At 42.8% G+C, this 20,929-nt stretch overlaps 3 protein-coding genes, 1 non-coding gene and 1 pseudogene across 9 annotated transcripts; 1 reads left to right on the plus strand and 4 right to left on the minus strand.

Moving 5' to 3' along the window:
* The first annotated feature begins 169 nt into the window (after positions 1-169).
* Positions 170-4,296, plus strand: LOC129838645 (ADP-ribosylation factor-like protein 1). Its single transcript, XM_055905759.1, has 5 exons — positions 170-251; positions 3,156-3,293; positions 3,514-3,595; positions 3,816-3,927; positions 4,114-4,296. The coding sequence occupies exons 1-5, from the start codon at positions 248-250 to the stop codon at positions 4,294-4,296; spliced, it is 519 nt and encodes a 172-aa protein (XP_055761734.1). The 5' UTR covers positions 170-247.
* A 2,220-nt stretch (positions 4,297-6,516) lies between these two features.
* Positions 6,517-10,930, minus strand: LOC129838730 (small subunit processome component 20 homolog; annotated as a pseudogene).
* On the minus strand, positions 8,657-8,784 carry LOC129838954 (small nucleolar RNA ACA64). The gene has a single exon (XR_008756945.1). It is a non-coding gene; the product is annotated as a small nucleolar RNA ACA64 (small nucleolar RNA).
* A 3,895-nt stretch (positions 10,931-14,825) lies between the features above and the next one.
* LOC129838667 (electron transfer flavoprotein regulatory factor 1-like) lies at positions 14,826-16,820 on the minus strand. Of its 4 annotated transcripts, none has more exons than XM_055905791.1 (3): positions 16,731-16,820; positions 15,880-15,956; positions 14,826-15,729 (listed from the first exon to the last, which is right to left on the minus strand). In XM_055905791.1, exons 2-3 carry the CDS (start codon positions 15,922-15,924, stop codon positions 15,484-15,486), a joined length of 291 nt encoding a protein of 96 aa, XP_055761766.1. In that variant the 5' UTR covers positions 15,925-15,956; positions 16,731-16,820; the 3' UTR covers positions 14,826-15,483. The 4 variants fall into 4 exon arrangements, with proteins under 4 accessions (XP_055761766.1, XP_055761764.1, XP_055761763.1 ...); XM_055905789.1 differs by lacking the exon at positions 16,731-16,820 and adding an exon at positions 16,413-16,524 and having other exon boundaries at positions 15,880-15,953; XM_055905788.1 differs by lacking the exon at positions 16,731-16,820 and adding an exon at positions 16,413-16,522.
* Positions 16,821-17,525: 705 nt separating this feature from the next.
* On the minus strand, positions 17,526-19,081 carry LOC129838323 (electron transfer flavoprotein regulatory factor 1-like). Of its 3 annotated transcripts, none has more exons than XM_055905240.1 (3): positions 19,030-19,081; positions 18,529-18,605; positions 17,526-18,356 (listed from the first exon to the last, which is right to left on the minus strand). In XM_055905240.1, the coding sequence occupies exons 2-3, from the start codon at positions 18,571-18,573 to the stop codon at positions 18,111-18,113; spliced, it is 291 nt and encodes a 96-aa protein (XP_055761215.1). In that variant the 5' UTR covers positions 18,574-18,605; positions 19,030-19,081; the 3' UTR covers positions 17,526-18,110. The 3 variants fall into 3 exon arrangements, with proteins under 3 accessions (XP_055761215.1, XP_055761212.1, XP_055761211.1); XM_055905237.1 differs by having other exon boundaries at positions 18,970-19,077; XM_055905236.1 differs by having other exon boundaries at positions 18,783-19,072.
* Between the last annotated feature and the right edge of the window lie 1,848 nt (positions 19,082-20,929).

The raw sequence follows: 20,929 nt of genomic DNA on the forward strand, positions 1-20,929 counted from the left end.
CGGTACTTGCAACTAAATACTAAGGGGACATTTGCTATAAAACAAATCATATTTATAGTTTCATGCAATTGTGTTTGAACTATTTAACATTTCAAAATATTTGTCTGATGTTGAATGTACTGACAATGAAACCGGATTATCCATTAATGACGTGTTCTTGCGACACGTCACTGAATTCCATCAGCTACGGAAGCGGTGCCGTGTCGAGATCTACAACACCGTTGATCAAGGGTTTAGTGTCTTCAGAATGGGTACGTTTTTAAATATATTTTTTATCTCATTTTAAAACTATACTGGGAATGCGCTGGCTATTCTGCCAGCTCCTGCTACACACCATGCACTTGGGTCACTTGCTAAGTAACATAAATAGGTAACGTTAGCTAACAAACACAATAAGTATTGTCGTTTCACGGACAGCTACTGTGTTAAATTGATCAAGCTATCAAATCCCGTTAACGAGTCTGAGTCACTAATTTTAATCACTAATTGGTCGTGGTTCGTAAATACTGACAGTCGCTAGCTAGCTGTACTGCTAACTCCCTGTGCCAACACGTTTAGTACTTGTAGCCCAGCTAACTTACAGCGTTAAATCTCTACCTGATTAGTTGACAAAGGTTAATCATTGGTTAGCTATCGCTAGTTATCTATTCAACTAGCTTTTTAATGTTAAAATGAAGGAATGTGACACGTATATCATAGTAACCATGTGTAGCCTCCTTGTATGCTGGCTTCACGTCTACCAAAAGGTCTGGACCTTTATGGCATAGACAGAACAGGATATAGCCAAAGACACTAGCTAGCTAATATAAACTTAGCAAAAAAAGAAACGTCATCTCACTGTCAACTGCGTTTATTTTCAGCAAATTTAACGTGTAAATATTTGTATGAACATAAGAATCAACAACTGAGACAAACTGAACAAGTTTCACAGAAATTGAATAATGTGTCCCTGAACAAGGGAGGGAGAGGGAGTGGGGGAGGGTCAAAAGTAAGTCAGTATCTGGTGTGGCCACCAGCTGCATTAAGTACTGCAGTGCATCTCCTCCTCATGGACTGCACCAGATTTGCCAGTTCTTGCTGTGAGATGTTAACCCACTCTTCCACCAAGGCACCTGCAAGTTCCCTGACATTTTTGGGGGGAATGGCCCTAGCCCTCACCCTCTGATCCAACAGGTCCCAGACGTGCTCAATGGGATTGAGATCCTGGCTCTTTGCTGTCCATTGCAGAACACTGACATTTCGGTCCTGCAGGAAATCACGCACAGAACAAGCAGTATGGCTGGTGGCATTGTCATGCTGGAGGATCCTGTTGGGATGAGCCTGCAGGAAGGCTACCACATGAGGGAGGAGGATGTCTTCCCTGTAACGCACAGTGTTGAGATTTCCTGCAATGACAATGAGCTCAGTCCGATGATGCTGTAACACACCGCCCCAGACCGTGACGCACCCTCCACATTCAAATCGATCCCGCTCCAGAGTACAGGCCTCGGTGTAACGCTCATTCCTTCAACGATAAAAGCATATCCGACCGTCACCCCCGGTGAGACAAAACTGAGACTCGTCAGTGAAGAGCACTTTGCCAGTCCTGTCTGGTCCAGCGATGGTGGGTTTGTGCCCATAGGCGACATTGTTGCCGGTGATGTCTGGTGAGGACCTGCCTTACAACAGGCCTACAAGCCCTCAGTCCAGCCTCTCTCAGCCTATTGCGGACAGTCTGAGCACTGATGGAGGGATTGTGTGTTCCTGGTGTAACTCGGGCAGTTGTTGCCATCCTGTACCTGTCCTGTGCAGGTGTTGTTACATGTGGTCTGCCACTGCGAGGACGATCAGCTGTCCGTCTTGTCTCCCTGTAGCACTGTCTTGGGAATCTCACAGTACGGACATTGCAATTTATTGCCCTGGCCACATCTGCAGTCCTCATGCCGAAGGCACATTCACGCAGATGAGCGGGAACCCTGGGCATCTTTCTTTTGGTGTTTTTTCAGGTTCAGTAGAAATGCCTCTTTAGTGTCCTAAGTTTTCATAACTGTGACCTTAATTGCCTACCGTCTGTAAGCTGTTAGTGTCTTAACGACCGTTCCACAGGTGCATGTTCATTAATTGTTTCATTGAACAAGCATGGGAAACAGTGTTTAAACCCTTTACAATGAAGATCTGTTAAGTTAATTGGATTTTTACGAATTTTCTTTGAAAGACAGGATCCTGAAAAGGGGACGTTTCTTTTTTTGTTGAGTTTAGTTATTAGCTAGTGTGCCTACCCTTGCTGGTTCAACTGTTCCCCCTCAATCGCTACAGTAGCGTTACTAACGTTAGCACTAACTTAGCTCTGGAAAACCATATTGTTCCGAGTGAATTTCCGGCAGACTAGACGCTGTGCTGCGTATTGCTGCCTGTCGGAGTGCGGATTGCACACTTTGGTCCCCAAAAAAGGAGAAGGGGGAAATCCTACATTGAGCCAACATCTAACCTTGCACCTATACACTACAATGAGTACGTGTGTCCTAACTTTTGACTGGTACTATGTGTCCTGCCACCTGCATCCCTTCTGGAAACTGGGGGAGCGCAACAGTTCGGCACAGTCCCATTGACAGCACTCTGGAAAACCCTTCTCTCCAAAGGGTCTTTAGCGGTTTGCTTCACCCACGGCTAGCCGTGTGATCTACAATTCTGACGGTGTTAGAAACCTCAATGATCGCTTCCTAAACGGTTTTCTAAACATTTCATATCAGCGAGAACTAATCTTTCAAATAAAGATACACTTACTGTGTGCCTCGAGTTGACGTACTACACTTACAATCAGGTGTTCAGGGACGCTAGATGGATAATTACACAGGTGGTCTCAGTATGTCTTCCGTAAACAAGCGCTGTAATGTGGCGATATAGGTTTAGTGTTCCCACACGGCCATAAAGGTGTGTAGTAATTTAACCTTTTTTTGTGTTTTGAAAATGATTTCTCGCCGATATGAAAGAAGTGACTTTCCAAAACCGTACCGCATGCGATGTTAGTCAACATTTAGAGCAAGCGTCTGGGCTCTTAACAAAAGTCAGCCGGGAAGATGCCTTCATCAATAGGCGCTAAAGGTAGTTAACGTCTATGAATGGGCTATACTAGCACGGATTGTCTGTGTAACTCATCTCATGTCCATATGCTGTAGGTGGGTGGTTTTCCAGTCTCTTCTCTGGCCTGTTTGGCACCAGAGAGATGAGGATCCTGATCCTGGGGTTGGACGGAGCCGGTAAAACTACCATCCTGTACCGCCTGCAGGTCGGAGAGGTGGTCACCACCATTCCAAGTAGGTAACTTTTTTTTTTTTTTTCACTAATTTCTTCCAACTTCGAAAGACTGTTCACACAAGATCTGTTGCCTAGTTCCAGGTGCATACATGGAAAATCAATTAGTGTGCTCCAAAATGAGTTGAGTCTTCCCACATGTCATAGAGGGGTGGTTAAAGTGCATTCCTTTCTTTGCCATTTGTGCTCAAGGTTTTTAATCTCTGCCATTGTGTTGTACAGCGATCGGCTTCAACGTGGAGACGGTGACGTACAAGAACCTGAAGTTCCAGGTGTGGGATCTTGGTGGACAGACGAGTATCAGGTAATTGATATGAATATCACAACAAGCGTTTCCTGTTTATGTATGCACACATAGACATTGTTGAATGTGAAAGGTAGACAGAAGATTCCTCAAGACAGCGCAACACCTCTTTACAATTTAGAGGGTTTGGCCTACTTGCCTCTGCCCTTCTCCCTCCCCCGAATTCTCCCTCCCCCGAATCTTCATCTGTCTCCTTCAAACCCTTGTATCTCTCTCCCAGGCCATACTGGCGTTGTTATTACTCCAACACGGATGCTGTCATCTACGTGGTGGACAGCAGTGACCGAGACAGGATGGGCATCTCTAAGTCTGAGCTTGTCACCATGCTGGAGGTAGGTCATGTGGATAGGCCTACATTCATTGCATTGATAAGAGTGCAGGTGTCATTTTGTGTATGAGGCAGGTATACTGCCCATTGGTTGAGGTGCTCTGGAGAGCAACTTTGGGCAAATAGTAATGCTCAATGTATTTTCTCCATATGACTCTCTCTCTCGCGCTGTGTGTTTTTGTCTCTTCAGGAAGAGGAGTTGAAGAAAGCCATCCTGGTGGTGTTTGCAAACAAGCAGGACATGGAACAGTCCATGACCCCGGCTGAGGTGGCCAACTCCCTGGGCCTCCCCGCCCTCAAAGACCGGAAGTGGCAGATCTTCAAGACCTCCGCCACCAAGGGCACGGGCCTGGACGAGGCCATGGAGTGGTAAGGGTTTGCTTGACATTATAGCCATGTAGCAGACGCTCTTTTCAACACCCGGATTTAACATCAGAGTTCTCCAGTTGGTTAACCAGAGTCCCACTCACTGGGTGAAATAACCACAAAGCATATTAATAGGTAGAGCAGAGGTTATTTTATCACATGTAGAAGAGATGTGTCCGGGTTGCCATTTGATTAGATGTTCAGGAGTCTTATGGCTTGGGGTTAGAAGCCTCTTGGACCTAGACTTGGTGCTCCGGTTCCGCTTGCCGTGCGGTAGCAGAGAGAACAGTCTATGACTAGGTGGCTGGAGTCTTTTGACAATTTTTAGGGCTATCCTCTGACAACACCTGGTGTAGAGGTCCTGGATGGCAGGAAGCTTGGCCCCGGTGATGTACTGGGCCGTACGCACTACCCTCTGTAGTGCCTTGCGGTCGGAGGCCAAGCAGTTTCCATACCAGGCGATGGTGCAGCTGTATAACCTTTTGAGGATCTGAAGACCCATGCCAAATCTTTTCAGTCTCCTGAGGGGGAATAGGTTTTGTCGTGCCCCCTTCACGACTGTCTTGGTGTGTTTGGACCATGTTAGTTTGTTGGTGATGTGGACGCCAAGGAACTTGAAGCTCTCAACCTGCTCCACTACAGCCCTGTTGATGAGAATGGGGGCGTGCTCGGTCCTCCTTTTCCTGTAGTCCACAATCATCTCATTTGTCTTGATCACGTTGAGGGAGAGGTTGTTATCCTTGCATCACATGGTCAGGTCCCTGACCTCTTCCCTATAGGCTGTCTTGTCGGTGATCAGGTCTACCACTGTTGTCATCAGCAAACTTAATGGTGTTGGAGTTGTGCCTGGCCGTGCAGTCATGAGTGAACGGGGAGTACAGGAGGGGACTGAATACGCACCCCTGAGGGGCCCCAGTGTTGAGGATCAGCATGGAGGATGTGTTGTTACCTACCCTTACCACCTGGGGCGGCCCGTCACGAAGTCCAGGATCCAGTTGCAGAGGGAGGTGTTTAGTCCCAGGGTCCTTAGCTTAGTGATGAGGAATCATGTCATCTGCATGTTGGTGTACTATTACTCAACAATGTTTGCTCTCTCTCCATAGGCTGGTGGAAGCCCTGAAGAGCAGGCAGTAAAGAGCCCCCACACCTCTTGTTCTCTGTAAATACCCCTGACCTCCTGTATAAAATACTTCCTGATTGGACCGCTCAGGAGGACCAGTGACTGCACTCCTTCCAAGGGCACGTTCACTACACAAATGTTGTAAATAGAAATGTCATGAATAGAGCTGACGTCATTCCTTACTCTACATGTCACATGTTCTACACAATACATTTCTATATGAAGGTTCCAAAACGTTGTGCCCTGCTGAACACAGCCCCGCCCCATCCCTGAAGCCTTCACCATGCCAAGCCCCTCCATGCCTTCCAGCCTGGGATAGAGTATATACAATATAGTATATTACCTTGTCTCAAAACACTTATCGCCCATAGCCCTGTGGTGTTTGCAGATCTGAAGGGGACCAAGTAATGTGGTGATGGCTCCCCATTAGACCTCCAATTGGATGTGTGGCACACATGATTAAATAGAATCTTCTGCCGTTTTTGGTGAACCCTTCCAATCTGTAAACACTGAGGGGTCGGGCGCACAGAACTGACTGGCCCCTTCAAGGAAGTGGACCTGAGCAACGTTACTGCAGCTGGTGCTGTTTTTTATTGTACTACTCATGCTGAATTATTATTTTTTTTCATTTCTTAAACTTCTGTTGGGTGTGTAAATAAATAAAGTTTGAGGTTGTTAGTTTAGGCCTTTTCATTGGAATGCTCAAACTTTAATATGTCAGTAGTTGGACACTAACTGCTTAATTTGTATGCTACAACTTTTATTGCATATTTGAGCTTGTACAGTGAAAACGACCCTCAGTAAAGCTGATTTCAGACTGAATATATAAACCTTTGTGGTCAAATTATTTATCTCCCACCCAAGAAGCATTATTGTAAAATTCAACATGACCACTGATACTTTTCCAATAAGATTGTTCAAAGAAAGCAGCACAATATAGTATTTAGTTGTGTGTGTGTACGGTATATATAAACCCCTTAGACAATCTTGCACTTCTCAAATCCTTGATTGAGAATTCATACAGAGGGGGCTTGTGACTGTCAGCTCCTGCATTAAGCAGGATATGATTGCCTGGTCTTATCCATCCTTGCTATAAAATGGATAATATTATTTCACCATAGCCAAGTCCTTGAGTGAGTTCCTCTGTCTCTTGGCTTTGTAGCCAGGCCTCAGGAACTCAATCTTCCTCTTCTTGGCCTCGATCTTGTTTTTGTGCTTCTTCCTGGCTGTGATGTCAGGGTTAGCCACCGCCTCAGAGAAGAGTTAAAGGTTTGTGTGAGATGTATCCAACATTACCCTGTCATTATGATAGAAACATTTGCTCAAGAGCCAAAACAGTGTCTGCTGTTCATCACTAACTCAAAGATTTACCAGTTTGGCCATCATGAGTTCAGATTTTTGTTGTGGCCCCCACCCCATAAAAGTTGCCCATCCTTATTATTTATATTTATTTAATAATATATTTTATTTATTTAAAAATATAACATTGGTGGATACTAATATCCCTGTTAGCCTCCCAGGCCCCTGAACATAAATATTACATTGTATTGTTCCACAGATTCCTTGGCCAAAATTAATTTAATCTGTTAGTAATATTCATTGACAAATTATTTTGAGATCTGGTGTCTGAGAACCCTGCTCTATGCCCTCCTCTGCGAGGCATCCTTCTGAACGACTGAGAAGGCCAGGGAGAAGGTCTGCAGCCCCACCTGCTTCTTCAACAGCTCTATCAGCTCCTGGGACAGGTTTTTCAGGGTGGGGTCTGGGGAGTACGACGCAGAGATGCATTCAATTAGTGCTCTATTAAATTCGGAGACAAACGCCTACACAGGGATCAGTCTGAAGAGAACTACAGAGTTGAGTTGTGTTGACAAAGAATAACACGAGAGAGCAGTCAGACAACACGACAGCCAGAAAATAAACACACAAAACTGAAAGGTTTTGATTAGGATGATGAATCTGAGTAGTGGTGAGAGGGGGAGGACGATGACAGACAGTGTTGTGTTACCTTGATCCTCGTAGCTGTTATTAAATGACGAGGACAGTATTGCAGTATGTTACCTTGGTCTGCATAGGTGCTGCCAAGTTCTCTGTAGAGAGGGCCGATGATGGTGGTGAGGTAAGCCTTTCTTTACCCAGATCCACAGCTATGGCACCCAGGAACTTAAACACACATGTTCTCTATGGGGGGAGAGAAAGGACAAATAACAATACAACCATTTATTGCTGATATTCATTAACTCACCATCAGTAAATAAGCAGTGGTGTTGGGAAAATATATAAAAGGACCATGTATTGGGGTGTTTGTGTGTACCTTGAGGGGTATCTTGGGCGTGTCTGCAGTTTCCCTCTTAGCCATTAGAGACAGCTTCTTCATCAACCACAGTAAGGATGGAGGACGATCATCCTTCTCGTCCTCCTCTTCTTGCTTCTCTTTCTCTTCTTCATCCTCTTTCTCTCATTCCTCATCCTCTCCATCTTTCTCCCCCTCTCCTCCATCTCTTTCCTCCTCTACCTCCTGGGCAGGTGTGATTTCAGACTCAGGTGAGATCAGCTAGATTACCTTGGCGACGGACAGCAGGTTCTTGATCACCTGGGGAACGGCAGACGAGACGATCAAACCTGTCAATTGAACTACTGCCTGACGTGTGACACCTCAGACTTGAATAGTCAGTTGGCAACATCATCAGTGTAATATCGTCATCCTTACCTGTTCTCCCGTTGACGTGTCCAGGTACTTCGACTGCAGCTGGTGACAGAAAGACAGGACCAACTGTCTCATCTGGTGGAGGGAAGGAGAGGTAACGCCAGGTAAAAGACACATAAATCAGTATTGCTAAATATCACTTGAGTCACACCCTTGTACAATACGTAAGTGATGTTCAGACCCGTCTCACGTTCTTGTCTAGGTTGGTGGTAAGAAATGTGGTCGCCACAGGTTCTGGTGTGGTGGCGTTGTTGGCACAGCCCTTCTCTGTGGTCTCCTCTCTCCAGCGGGCAACCAGCTGGTCTGGCCGGTGGGCAGCAAACAGCTGACCAAACAGTTGAGAGGCGGTCAGCCACACCCAACAGTGAGGGTAACGCAGGTGGGTCTCAACATGACCTGGTTGGGGGGGGGGGGGGGGCATTGCTCTGTTACACAAAGGGGAAGTCAGCAGTTTAGAGTGTAAAATATTACATTCAATGATGTAGATCTGTAGTTCTAGACTGTATCATCAACCCATAGAACAAGACATTTCAGGTGGAAACGTGTAGGCACATGGGTTTAATCACACTGCTATACAGAGCAGGCAATAAGCTTAACATACCACAGTACGGTAGGCCTATTTATCTCACCCCAGACAACGGAGATGCCTGAGGTGATTTTCAGACCGGGCCCATCTGATAATTACGTGATGGTTGATCTACAACCAGCGCTCCGACCACAGGAAATGGCAAGACAGCAAAAAACAGATGTGGGGCCAGGCTAGAGGTAGTAGTGTCTTACCCAGGATGTTAGTGAGTGTGTCTTGAGGCTTGCTGAGCTCCAGTAGGCTACAGTCCTTGGTGAGTTTGGTGACCAGCGTGAGGTAGCTGAACAGCAGTCTGTCTGCTGCCTTCTCCTCCTGCTCCTCAATCTGACAGACACACAGATATAGAGCAGCTGTTAGCACAGGTGATATAATATAGTAATTAAAAGATGAATACCTACATCCCGCTGAGATAATGCTTTTGAAAGTATAACTTTCCACATAGTTTATATCTTAAAAGTTTGATTTGTAAAATAGTTCATGTTCGACTCACGTCTTCAAAGTTGTCGGGGTGGATCTCTTTCTTGATGAGGGGCAGCACGGCATCTAAACGGAGGCCAAACCGAACCCCCTCTACCTCCACAAACAGCCCACACACCTGGTCCCCCCAGACGACGCAGACACACTTGGGGGTAGGGGTCAGAGGTTACAGCAGGAGGACATGGGGTGCATCTCAATAGTCTAAAGTGGATTTCCCTCCTTTCCTTTATTTGAACTTCATCAGTCATTTACATTGCTTTATTAGATCCGTAGAGAAAGACAAGTCTAATGTGTGTGTGTGTGTGTGTGTCCATACCTTGTCTCCAGACAGCCAAGCGTTGACCAGGGTGAACAGGGTGTTCTGGTGTTGCTGGTCCAGTTGACTCAGCAGTGATTTGATAGCCACGGCGGCCATTTTCTTACAGCGAGCCGAGTCATCGTTCACCATGGCCAGAGCCAGAGGGGCGAAGAACAACCCACTGTGCTGCAGCAGCAGGTTCTAGGACAGAGACAAATCAGTTACACACAGGAGTAGAATGAGGTTGTCCCAAAAAAACTGATCTAAGGTCAGTTTTGAGTGTATTCCCTCTAATGGTTAGGGTTAGTATGTGGGATATGTTTCTATAGCCAACTTCTACCAGGAGCAGTGGGTATAGAAAGCGACCAGAGTTACTGCGAGTCGAACTCAAGTAATTATGGGATGTGTGTGTCAGGTGGATTGTTGTGGATACCTGAGGGAAGGTCTGGAAGATATAGGCCATCAGCTCCAGAGAAGCCTCTCTTCCTGTGTCAAACTCATAACTAACACAGAGAGAGCTTTTAGTATCAAAAGTCACAAACAATCGACTTACATCTTAAATAACGAATCCATTTAAAGACAAATGTATCCTACCTGAGCTGGGCCACAATGAAGTCTAGATGTGATCTCAGTTTCTTCCCCAGAGGATAATCCAGGATATACTTCTGGTAAATCTACAGGTGAAAATAACAGAAACACTAAAATACCTTTTTACAAGACAGCTTCAAAAATAAAATACAAACGGTAAAATACAGGTTTAAAAAGGTATATAAAAAGAAACAAAACCTTACATGGACCCTGATCATGCCGTTCTGCCCGGTAACAGACAGCTTGGCCACTTTCTTCATCAGCTCCTCCATCTCTGGTACTACCAGCTTCCTGGACAGGATGGCCTGTAGGGGGAGATAGAGAGGATATAGTACAGAGGAGGACAGATGAAGAATTTCATTATACACTTTGAAAGCAAATACATCTATATGTCTGGTTAAATAAAAGTATAAAATGCTGGGGTCTGATGCATTAGCTTTAGCAATAAAATACGGTCTCAGGTGAAGAGGGAGGGCGTCAGCTACCTTTAGCAGGCCGAAGGCTGTCGCCTGACGTGATTGGTCACAAATGTCCTCCTCAGCGTATCCCAGCAGCACTTGCAGCTGCATCTCAGTTATCTTGTGTGTCTTCATGTTCTTTACTAGGGTGGTGATGGACTGACAGCAAAAAGAAGGGTCATTCAATTCATTTGATACTGACAAATTTCTGTCATTTCAAATCATTGAAACACACAATATGGCATATAAACTGGTTACCAACGTAATTAGAATGGTAAACAAGTCGTCATGTGGTATATTTAAGCAATAAGGCACGAGGGGGTGTGGTATATGGCCAATATACCACGGCTATGGGATGTTCTTAGTCACGACGCAACGCAAAATACCTGGATACAGCCCTTAGCCATGGTATATTGGCCATATACCACAAACCTCCGAGGTGCCTTATTGATATTATAAACAGGTTACCAAGGTAATTAGAGCAGTAAAAATAAATGTTTTGTCATCCCTTTGGTATACGGCCTGATATACCACGACTGTCACCCAATGAGAATCCAGGGCTCGAACGACCCGGTTTATAATTGATACTACACTGCTCAAAAAAATAAAGGGAACACTTAAACAACACAATGTAACTCCAAGTCAATCACACTTCTGTGAAATCAAACTGTCCACTTAGGAAGTAACACTGATTGACAATAAATTTCACATGCTGTTGTGCAAATGGAATAGACAAAAGGTGGAAATTATAGGCAATTAGCAAGACACCCCCAAAAAAGGAGTGATTCTGCAGGTGGTGACCACAGACCACTTCTCAGTTCCTATGCTTCCTGGATGATGTTTTGGTCACTTTTGAATGCTGGCGGTGCTCTCACTCTAGTGGTAGCATGAGACGAAGTCTACAACCCACACAAGTGGCTCAGGTAGTGCAGTTCATCCAGGAATGGCACATCAATGCGAGCTGTGGCAAAAAGGTTTGCTGTGTCTGTCAGCGTAGTGTCCAGAGCATGGAGGCGCTACCAGGAGACAGGCCAGTACATCAGGAGACGTGGAGGAGGCCGTAGGAGGGCAACAACCCAGCAGCAGGACCACTACCTCCGCCTTTGTGCAAGGAGGTGCACTGCCAGCGCCCTGCAAAATGACCTCCAGCAGGCCACAAATGTGCATGTGTCAGCATATGGTCTCACAAGGGGTCTGAGGATCTCATCTCGGTACCTAATGGCAGTCAGGCTACCTCTGGCGAGCACATGGAGGGCTGTGCGGCCCCACAAAGAAATGCCACCCCACACCATGACTGACCCATCGCCAAACCGGTCATGCTGGAGGATGTTGCAGGCAGCAGAACGTTCTCCACGGCGTCTCCAGACTCTGTCACGTCTGTCACATGTGCTCATGTGCTCAGTGTGAACCTGCTTTCATCTGTGAAGAGCACAGGGCGCCAGTGGCGAATTTGCCAATCTTGGTGTTCTCTGGAAAATGCCAAACGTCCTGCACGGTGTTGGGCTGTAAGCACAACCCCCACCTGTGGACGTCAGGCCCTCATACCACCCTCATGGAGTCTGTTTCTGACCGCTTGAGCAGACACATGCACATTTGTGGTCTGCTGGAGGTCATTTTGCAGGGCGCTGGCAGTGCACCTCCTTGCACAAAGGCGGAGGTAGCGGTCCTGCTGCTGGGTTGTTGCCCTCCTACGGCCTCCTCCACGTCTCCTGATGTACTGGCCTGTCTCCTGGTAGCGCCTCCATGCTCTGGACACTACGCTGATAGACACAGCAAACCTTTTTGCCACAGCTCGCATTGATGTGCCATTCCTGGATGAACTGCACTACCTGAGCCACTTGTGTGGGTTGTAGACTCCGTCTCATGCTACCACTAGAGTGAGAGCACCGCCAGCATTCAAAAGTGACCAAAACATCATCCAGGAAGCATAGGAACTGAGAAGTGGTCTGTGGTCACCACCTGCAGAATCACTCCTTTTTTGGGGGTGTCTTGCTAATTGCCTATAATTTCCACCTTTTGTCTATTCCATTTGCACAACAGCATGTGAAATTTATTGTCAATCAGTGTTACTTCCTAAGTGGACAGTTTGATTTCACAGAAGTGTGATTGACTTGGAGTTACATTGTGTTGTTTAAGTGTTCCCTTTATTTTTTTGAGCAGTGTATATTGATATGGGCACAGTTAAAACAAATATTTCAGTTAGAAATGTACTGTAGAACAGGAATAATTTGTCATGTTAGAATAGCGAACTGCATCAGCTGTAAACAATATATGCAACGTTATAGCTGTTGAATGCCACTATGTTTGTCTCCCTTTAGACCCTTCCTGGCTGATAACTGGTACTTGCTGTCCTATATCTACTTCAGTCCTATTGGGTCACTTACAACACTGGCTGTTGGACTGTTGGTCAGTCTACTTTCAGGTACTCTTCCCCAAATGGTAGTGTTGCTTCTTACCATATTACATGTTGTGTCTAATTAACATATTTTTTCACACTAAAATGTGTCTCTTTTCAGGGGGTATGAAGTTGAAGTTGGAACCAAGGGTGACTTTGATGAAAGAAGATACAATGTTATTTTGCTTTTACAAGCTCTTTAAAGAAACGGTAAGTGATATGAGTGTTTCAATAAATAACCTCCAAGACGGTCTCTCTCTTTGAACCACTTTCCTGTATTTAGCTCTCATCCATACCTAGGCCATGAGACGAGCAGGAAAGCTGGACCTCACAAAAAAACAGAGAGAACAAATGGAAACAATAACCGCGGCTTCTGCAATGTCCACGAGTTGGATTTCACAAAGAGCAGTATTCCTACATAACATACTGATAAAACCATGACTTAACAGTTGCTCTTTCTTCTCATATTTCTCCAACCACAGTGCCGCTGTGTTTTCACGTGACTCATGAATGTCCTGACAGATTGTATCAATATCTCATCTATATCCTCATATTTCTATATACAGTGCCTTCAGAAAGTATTTTATTCCACACTTTGTTGTGTTACAGCCTGAATTCCCCAACAAATCCTCACCTATCTACACACAATACCCCATAATGACAAAGTAAAAACTTGTTTTTAGAAAAGTTAGATTTTTTTTTGAAAATGAAATACAGAAATATCTCATTTACATAAGTATTCACACCCTTGAGTCAATACATTTTAGAATCACTTTTGGTAGGGATTACAGCTGTGTGTCGTTCAGGGTAAGTCTCTAAGAGCTTTGCACATCTGGATTGTACAATATTTGCCAATTACTCTTTTTGAGGTTCTTCAAGCTCTGTCAAATTGGTTGTTGATCATTGCTAGACAACCATTTTCAAGTCTTGCCATAGATTTTCAAGCAGATTTAAGTCAAACTGTAATTCGGCCACTTAGGAACATTCAATGTCTTCTTGGTAAGCAACTCCAGTGTAGATTTGGCCTTGTTTTTAGGTTATTGTCCTGCTGAAAGGTGAATTAATCTCCCAGTGTCTGGTGAAAAGCAGACTGAACCAGGTTTTCCTCTACGATTTTCCCTGTGCCATATATTTGTTATACTGAAAAACTCCCCAGTCTTTACCGATTACAAGCATATTCATAACATGATGCAGCCACCATTATGCTTGAAAATATGGAGAGTGGTACTCAGTAATGTGTTGTATTGGATTTGCCCCAACATAACTCTTTGTATTCAGGACAAAAAGTGAATTGCTGTGCCACATTTTTTGCAGTATTACTTTAGTGCCTTGTTGCAAACAGGATGCATTTGTAAAAACATTTTATTCTGTACAGGCTTCCTGCTTTTCACTATTTCAATTAGGTTAGTATTGTGGAGTAAACTACAATGTCGCTGATCCATCCTCAGTTTTCTCTTATCATACCTATTCAACTCAGGTTTAAACCGTTTTAAAATTTCACCACTGGCCTCATGATGAAATCCCTGAGCGGTTTCCTTCCTCTCCGGCAACTGAGTTAGGAAGGACACCTGTATCTTTGTGCTGACTGTGTACTGATACACCATACAAAGTGTAATTAATAACTTCACCATGCTCAAAGGGATATTTAATGTCAGATTATTTTTTTTTACCAATAGGTCCCCTTCTTTGCGAGGCATTGGTAAACCTCTCTGGTCTTTGTGGTTGAATCTGTGTTTGAAATTCACTGCTGGACTGAGGGGCCTTACAATTATCTGTATGTGTGGGGTACAGAAAGGAGGTAGACCCCACAAATATTTTTAAACACTCTTATTGCACACAGAATCCATGCAACTTATGTGATTTTTACTCAACTTATTTAGGCGTGTCATAACAAAGGGGTTGAATGCTTATTGACTCAAGACATGACAGCTTTGTTTTTAATTAATTTGTTAATTTCAAAAAAGATAATTGCATTTTGACATTATAGGGTAATTTCTGTAGCCCACTGACAAACAAATCTAAATGTAATACATTTTAAATTCAGGCATGTAACACAACAAAATGTGGAAAAAGTCAAGGGGTGTGAATACTTTCTGAATACACTGTATGTAGAGTACATCACATCAACTTCAAAAGACAAGTAGAGTTAGGATTGTTAAAAATGAAATATCTTTGACTTGACTTGTTTCTCATTTATTTCAAAAATAGGGCTATCAGTGTTGTACATTTAAAATAAACATTCATTTGAAATAGCTGTGTCTCCTATTTATATAATTCAATTACATGACTTTGTACACGCTATCAATACATTCTATCATGTATTATTTACAATTATGTACACAAGAGAACTGTAGTCATTTGAACTGTATGAAGTCATTTGGTTGAGGTCATTCCACACTTCGAGGTGGGTCAGAGTGGCAAGTGTAGCTCATAACACTTGTCTGTAATATATACCTAACATTTGTGTTTAATTAAGGACGTTTGTGTTGCTAATAACAGTCTTGTTCATGGACGGCTAAACTAAAACTTGCATACTGAAGATTCAGCCACCAAATAGCTAGGCTATCAGTCTACCGGTCTGCCTATATTCAGCACGGCAGACAATTCTTCTTCGTAGTAACGCTTCTTCATGGCTCTGTACTTCCTCAGATAGTACAGGGCCTCCAGTTCCTTTATCACAAATTCCCCACGGTCAACTAGCTTTCTGATCTCCTTGGGGTCTGTGACATCTTTGTTCTTCATAAAGGCACTCTTCAGACGTTCCCTGAAGTAGTCTGCGCCTTTGGGGTATTCCCGTCCCAAAAACATGAGCTGTCAATGGAAGAAGACAGGTTACCAACGATAATTCCAGGCTTTGGGAATTGTTTTGGAAAGACAACTAAATATTGCATGAGTGGAAGCAAATTTGGTGTGTGGGTAACAACGGTTGGGTGCATTGACAGCAGTCAGCGTTTAACGTACGTTCTTGTACAGCTGTCTAACCTCACTCCTCAGAGGGTTGGCCATGTCACTGCCTGAGACCGTAGCAGCCTTCACTACTGAGATGGAAGAAAAGGACAGAACAAACAGGTGATTTAGCATACAGCAGCTGATTATGTAAAACAACAGCTCAGAAATGGGCATGTGTCTGATTGCTGTCACACATCACATATCCTGTGAGCCTCACAATCTTAGCTGTGTCATGCATACATTTTAGCTTTACCTTGGTTCACTTAGCAGGTCGGTTAGTTAACAGTGCAAATGGGCCACATTGCGACTAGGTCACAAAGCGAATGATTAGTTAGCTGGCTTGATAATTGGCAGATGCAATTAAACCAATAATAGCCTTTTGACATTGTGCTGGGAGACATACAAGTAACGTTATGTCTCCCAGCACAACAACGTCAACAGACAATTATTGTTCGAATCTTAGCTAATGAACGTTAGCTAAACACCCTCTGTTATAAAAACATCCATTGTGATTCATTCACACGCTATAATCAAGATTCCATTACATTATAATGTCCCTTAACAATAAATCCTTGCAATTAAGTAGTGTCGATAGCTGGTTACTTCGCCCTTCGTCCACACGAGTTCAAATAGGAGTTAATAAACAACGCCGTAAATCGTTTTAGATGTCGCAAACCATGGTAACTTAGACGCGAAAAGAGAAGATAGTAACCAGTTTTCCAACAATTGTTATTTCATTACCTATATAGCAAGCTAACCAGAGAGTTATACAATTAATATTGTGGTTCGGTTGATATGTTTACAAGCCAAGTAGCTAGTTTCATAAGTAGCCAGCTGTTACTAGCCAGTGTAAATTAGATTACCAGTTAGCTAACGTTAGCTAGATAGGACTCAAGGTGAGCAAGTGACTGCAAATCAGCTTCCTTTTACTGCAAGCGTGCTGCACGTCTGTGTTGTGTTTTTATATCTTGCTACAACTAAATACTATTCCGGAGCGCCAAGTCTAGGACCAAAAGGCTCATCAACAGCTTCTACCCCCAAGCCGTAAGACTGCTGAACAATTAATAAAACCGCCATCGGACAATTTACATTGACCCACCCTCCCATTTTGTACACTGCTGCTACTCGCTGTTTACTATCTATGTATAGTCACTTCACCCCCACCTGCATGTACAAATTACCTCAACTAACCTGTACCCCCGCACACTGACTCGGTACTGGTGCGTCCTAGCCTCGTTACTGTTATTCTTGTGTTACTTTTTATTATTACATTTTATTTGAGTCTACTCGGTAAATATTTTCTTAACTCTTATTGAACTGCACTGTTGGTTACGGGCTTGTAAGTAAGCAGTTCACGGTAAAGTCTACACTTACTGTATTCGGTGCATGTGACAAATAAAGTTTGATTTGATATCTCCTAACTTTCTATTCTCTATGTTCTTGTAAGCCACCCAAGGATGCAAAGTCAACTTTGTTACTGTTATGAATAGCATAGCTCTCTATACATTAGATTCATGAGATATTAGACCTAGTAGATATAGGGCTAGCTAGCTAAATTGATTATAACATGTTTAAATTTCTACTCTTTAGTTATGTTTTTTTATATATATATATATCTGTACTCACTTTTGCAATGCGCACAAATTGCAAACATACAGTAGCTTGGAAATTTGTTTATGATCACATTTATGTTCATCAAGTTGAATTGTTGATTTGGTTCAAGTCTGCCATAAAGAAAGGAGGCAAGCTCATTAAGGCTGAAAATGAGCAACTTCAGAAAGAATAGGTGAGAAGACAAAAGGAAGAGGGTACTCTAGGACTTCTCATTTCATTCAATCAGAGCACATGAAGCATAACATGTCAACCCTGTTACCCATAGGCTAGAAATATTTTTTTAACATTTTTTTGTTGTTGTGAAGCTTGCATTTCGAATCCCCCTTCCTGTTGCAAGCAACAAGTTACCATTGCCCCTGTCAAAAGGGGATGTATGGCAAATTTAAGGCAAACCTCAAACCTATTACGTCAACCCTGTTACTTTAAAGGCACTTACTAGTCATTTGTTTTATTTAAGCCCTTGACATGGAAAAAATGTTTTTAGAAAGTTGAACATGTGCTCTTTATGACAGAATGTTAAAATTAGGTGAAATCAATATTTTTGGGGAACCAAGTTACACTACCCAAAATGTTCTCTATTCATGGAACAACCCGCATACTGAAGATTCAGCTGCCAACCATCTAGGCTATCAGTCTGTCGGTCTGCCCATATTCAGCATGGCGCACAATTCTTCTTCGTAGAAACGCTTTTTCATGGCGCTATATTCCCTCAGATAGTACAGGGTCCCCAGTTCCTTAATCACAGCCTCTCCACAATCGACAAGCTTTCTGATCTCCTTGGGGTCTGTGACATCTTTGTTCTTCATAAAGGCACTGTTCAGACGCTCCCTGAAGTAGTCTGCTCCTTGGGGGTATTCTCGTCCCAGATGCAGTAGCTGTCAGTGGAAGGAGGCAGGTTACTAGTGATAATCCCAGTGCTTTGGGGATTGTTTGGGACAGACAGTAAAAGATTGCATGAGTGGAAGCAAATCTCATATTGAAAGTAGGTGTGGGTAACAACAACAAAGCGTGGGTGCATTGACAGCAGTCAGTCAGTGTTGAACTTACATTCTTGTACAGCTGTCTAACCTCTCTCCTCAGAGGGTTGGCCATGTCACTGCCTGAGACAGTATCAGCCTTCACTACTGGGATGGAAGAAAAGGACAGAAGATTCAACAGGTGAATTACTATTCAGCAGATGATGTAAAACAGCTCAGAAAGAAATATGCTTATGTCTAATTGTTGTCACATCACGTATCCTGTGAGCCTTGTAATATTTAGCTATCCGTGTGTCATGCATAGTGCATTTTAGCTCATTTTACCTTTGTTCACTTAGCAGGTAGGTTAGGTAACAGTACAAAGTCTGCGGCTAGGTAGCAACACTCTAGTAAAGCGAATGATTAGCCAGCTAATAGTAATGTAATTGGCTAAACACTCTCAGTTATAAAAACATTAATTAGCTTTATTATTAATCGATTTATTCACACGATATAATTTAGTTTTCATTACATTATAGCTAGGCTCCCTTATCGATAAAATCCTCGCAGTGCAGCGCTGAACGCTATCTACCTTGCTGAAAACTGGCTACCTGGGAGCATTACGTCAAACAGCGCGTCGATTCCAGGGTCACGGCTAGAAGAAATCCAACTTTTGTCAAATTAACATCAGATGAGACTTTTCATAGAATGTTAGGATAAGGTTAGAAAAATGGTTCAGGGTTAAATAAAATAAAATTTTAAAAATGAACTTTTTACGTTAATTTGACAAAAGTTGGATCCCTTCTAGCCATGCCCCGATTACAGCTGGGTTATTTTTTTAATTATATTTTATTTATTTATTCATAATACAAAAATCAACTTACATTGCTAAATCAAACGTGTCTAGCAAACCAAACACAGGTATTAACAATGCTCAAACATACAAAAAATATCAATAAAAAACAAAATAAACAATTTAAGTGCAATTATATTCACTTTGAAAATATCTTATTATAATGATTCATGAAGATGTTATTCTTGTTGTTATTCACTAGGGTTAATGTTTTAATAAGATAATTAAATTCAATCAGAACAATTGGACATTTTGGTATAGAATTTTGGAATCTTTGTTTGTGTATAAAGTATTTGGCAACAAGAATAAAAAAATTAACAATCATTTCAGTGGTTTTGTTATCATTGCAATAGTAACATATTATATATTTTATGTTAAAAATATAGCAAGTGTTCATAATGGTAAATAAGTACTTTGCAAGATTTTCCCAAAATTCTGACAGAAATTTACATTCAAAGAACAAGTGAGACAGATTCTCACCTTCTTTTCCACAGAAAACGCAGATATCATCAATAGCCACAAATTTGGAAATCATAGAATTACATGGATATATCTTATGTAAAATTTTGAAGTGCACTTCCTTAACTTTGTTTGGTATACAGTATTTGTAAGGCCTTAACCATGCATTTTCCAGACTATGTCAGGAATAAGCATGTTCCAGAAAACCTTTCCTCTCGGTGTAAGTTGGTTTTGTGAATGAAGAATTTGTCTTATATATTTATTACAACAAGATTTCTCAAGTAAGCCCACGCCTTCCAATCTGAGTTCTGGATAAACTTTGTGATCATTCCCAAAATTAAGAGGACTTTTCATAAGTGTAGTTAGACCACTAGCAACGGCTTTGATCACAGAAATAAACTATCCGATTACAGCTGGTTGAGGGACGAGCGTCGCATAGGAGTGACACGATCTGAGACGTTGCAGGCAGCCGACGGTGCAAGCGACTGCCGACATGCCGTTTCACATGCAAGTTGGAACTAGGAAACTCGGACATTTCCTACTTGTTGATTCGTTGAATGCGGCACGCGTATTACTACAACCAGCTAGCAAGTCGGACATGTTAGAGTTTTATAGTTTCAACTAGCACATGAATGCGGCATGACTGATCTACAAAGAACCTTGCATCATAAATAACTACTCACTGGGAGCGTTTAAGTGGTAAGACTAAAGCAACCGACTGTAGAGAAAAGTCGAGGAGTGAAGTTCGGGGGAGGTGCATCTGTGACAGCTGAAGGTCAGACACTAATCTGGTTTTCAAACATCAACACTCAGATTAATATGGCAGTGTTGCCATTGTTTATACGTTTTTCTTTATAATGTCGAAATAAATATGTTTTCAAGCCCCATATCATACACTAACAAACTGAAATAATGTGTGTACTGTACATTGTACAATCAATTCGTGTGAGGGCCTCAAACATCACATGAATTTGTCCACTTGTATACATTAATCATGGCAAAATTGGTTCCTGTTTCAATTATTTTCTTTGGTTACTTTTGCATGAGTCAACAACTAATAATTGGTTAACAATATACAGTAGCCTCCCACAATGCAGGCAATGGCTGCAGGATGAAGTTGGTGAAGAGCAACTGCAGAAACTTGCAGTGGGACTGCAGTCAAAACGTCATGATCACATGA

This window comes from Salvelinus fontinalis, chromosome 39 (assembly GCF_029448725.1).
Source record: "Salvelinus fontinalis isolate EN_2023a chromosome 39, ASM2944872v1, whole genome shotgun sequence".
NCBI lineage: Eukaryota > Metazoa > Chordata > Actinopteri > Salmoniformes > Salmonidae > Salvelinus > Salvelinus fontinalis.

Bases quoted from the DNA above. Each gene is read 5' to 3' on its own strand.
- LOC129838645 (XM_055905759.1), top strand. The intron at 3,596-3,815 runs GTAATTGATATG...TCTCTCTCCCAG, and splicing joins GGTGGACAGACGAGTATCAG to GCCATACTGGCGTTGTTATT. The intron at 3,928-4,113 runs GTAGGTCATGTG...TTGTCTCTTCAG, and splicing joins AGCTTGTCACCATGCTGGAG to GAAGAGGAGTTGAAGAAAGC.
- LOC129838667 (XM_055905791.1), bottom strand. From the start codon at position 15,924: ATGGCCAACCCTCTGAGGAGTGAGGTTAGACAGCTGTACAAGAAC. The intron at 15,730-15,879 runs GTACGTTAAACG...TTCCATTGACAG, and splicing joins TTAGACAGCTGTACAAGAAC to CTCATGTTTTTGGGACGGGA.
- LOC129838323 (XM_055905240.1), bottom strand. From the start codon at position 18,573: ATGGCCAACCCTCTGAGGAGAGAGGTTAGACAGCTGTACAAGAAT. The intron at 18,357-18,528 runs GTAAGTTCAACA...TTCCACTGACAG, and splicing joins TTAGACAGCTGTACAAGAAT to CTACTGCATCTGGGACGAGA.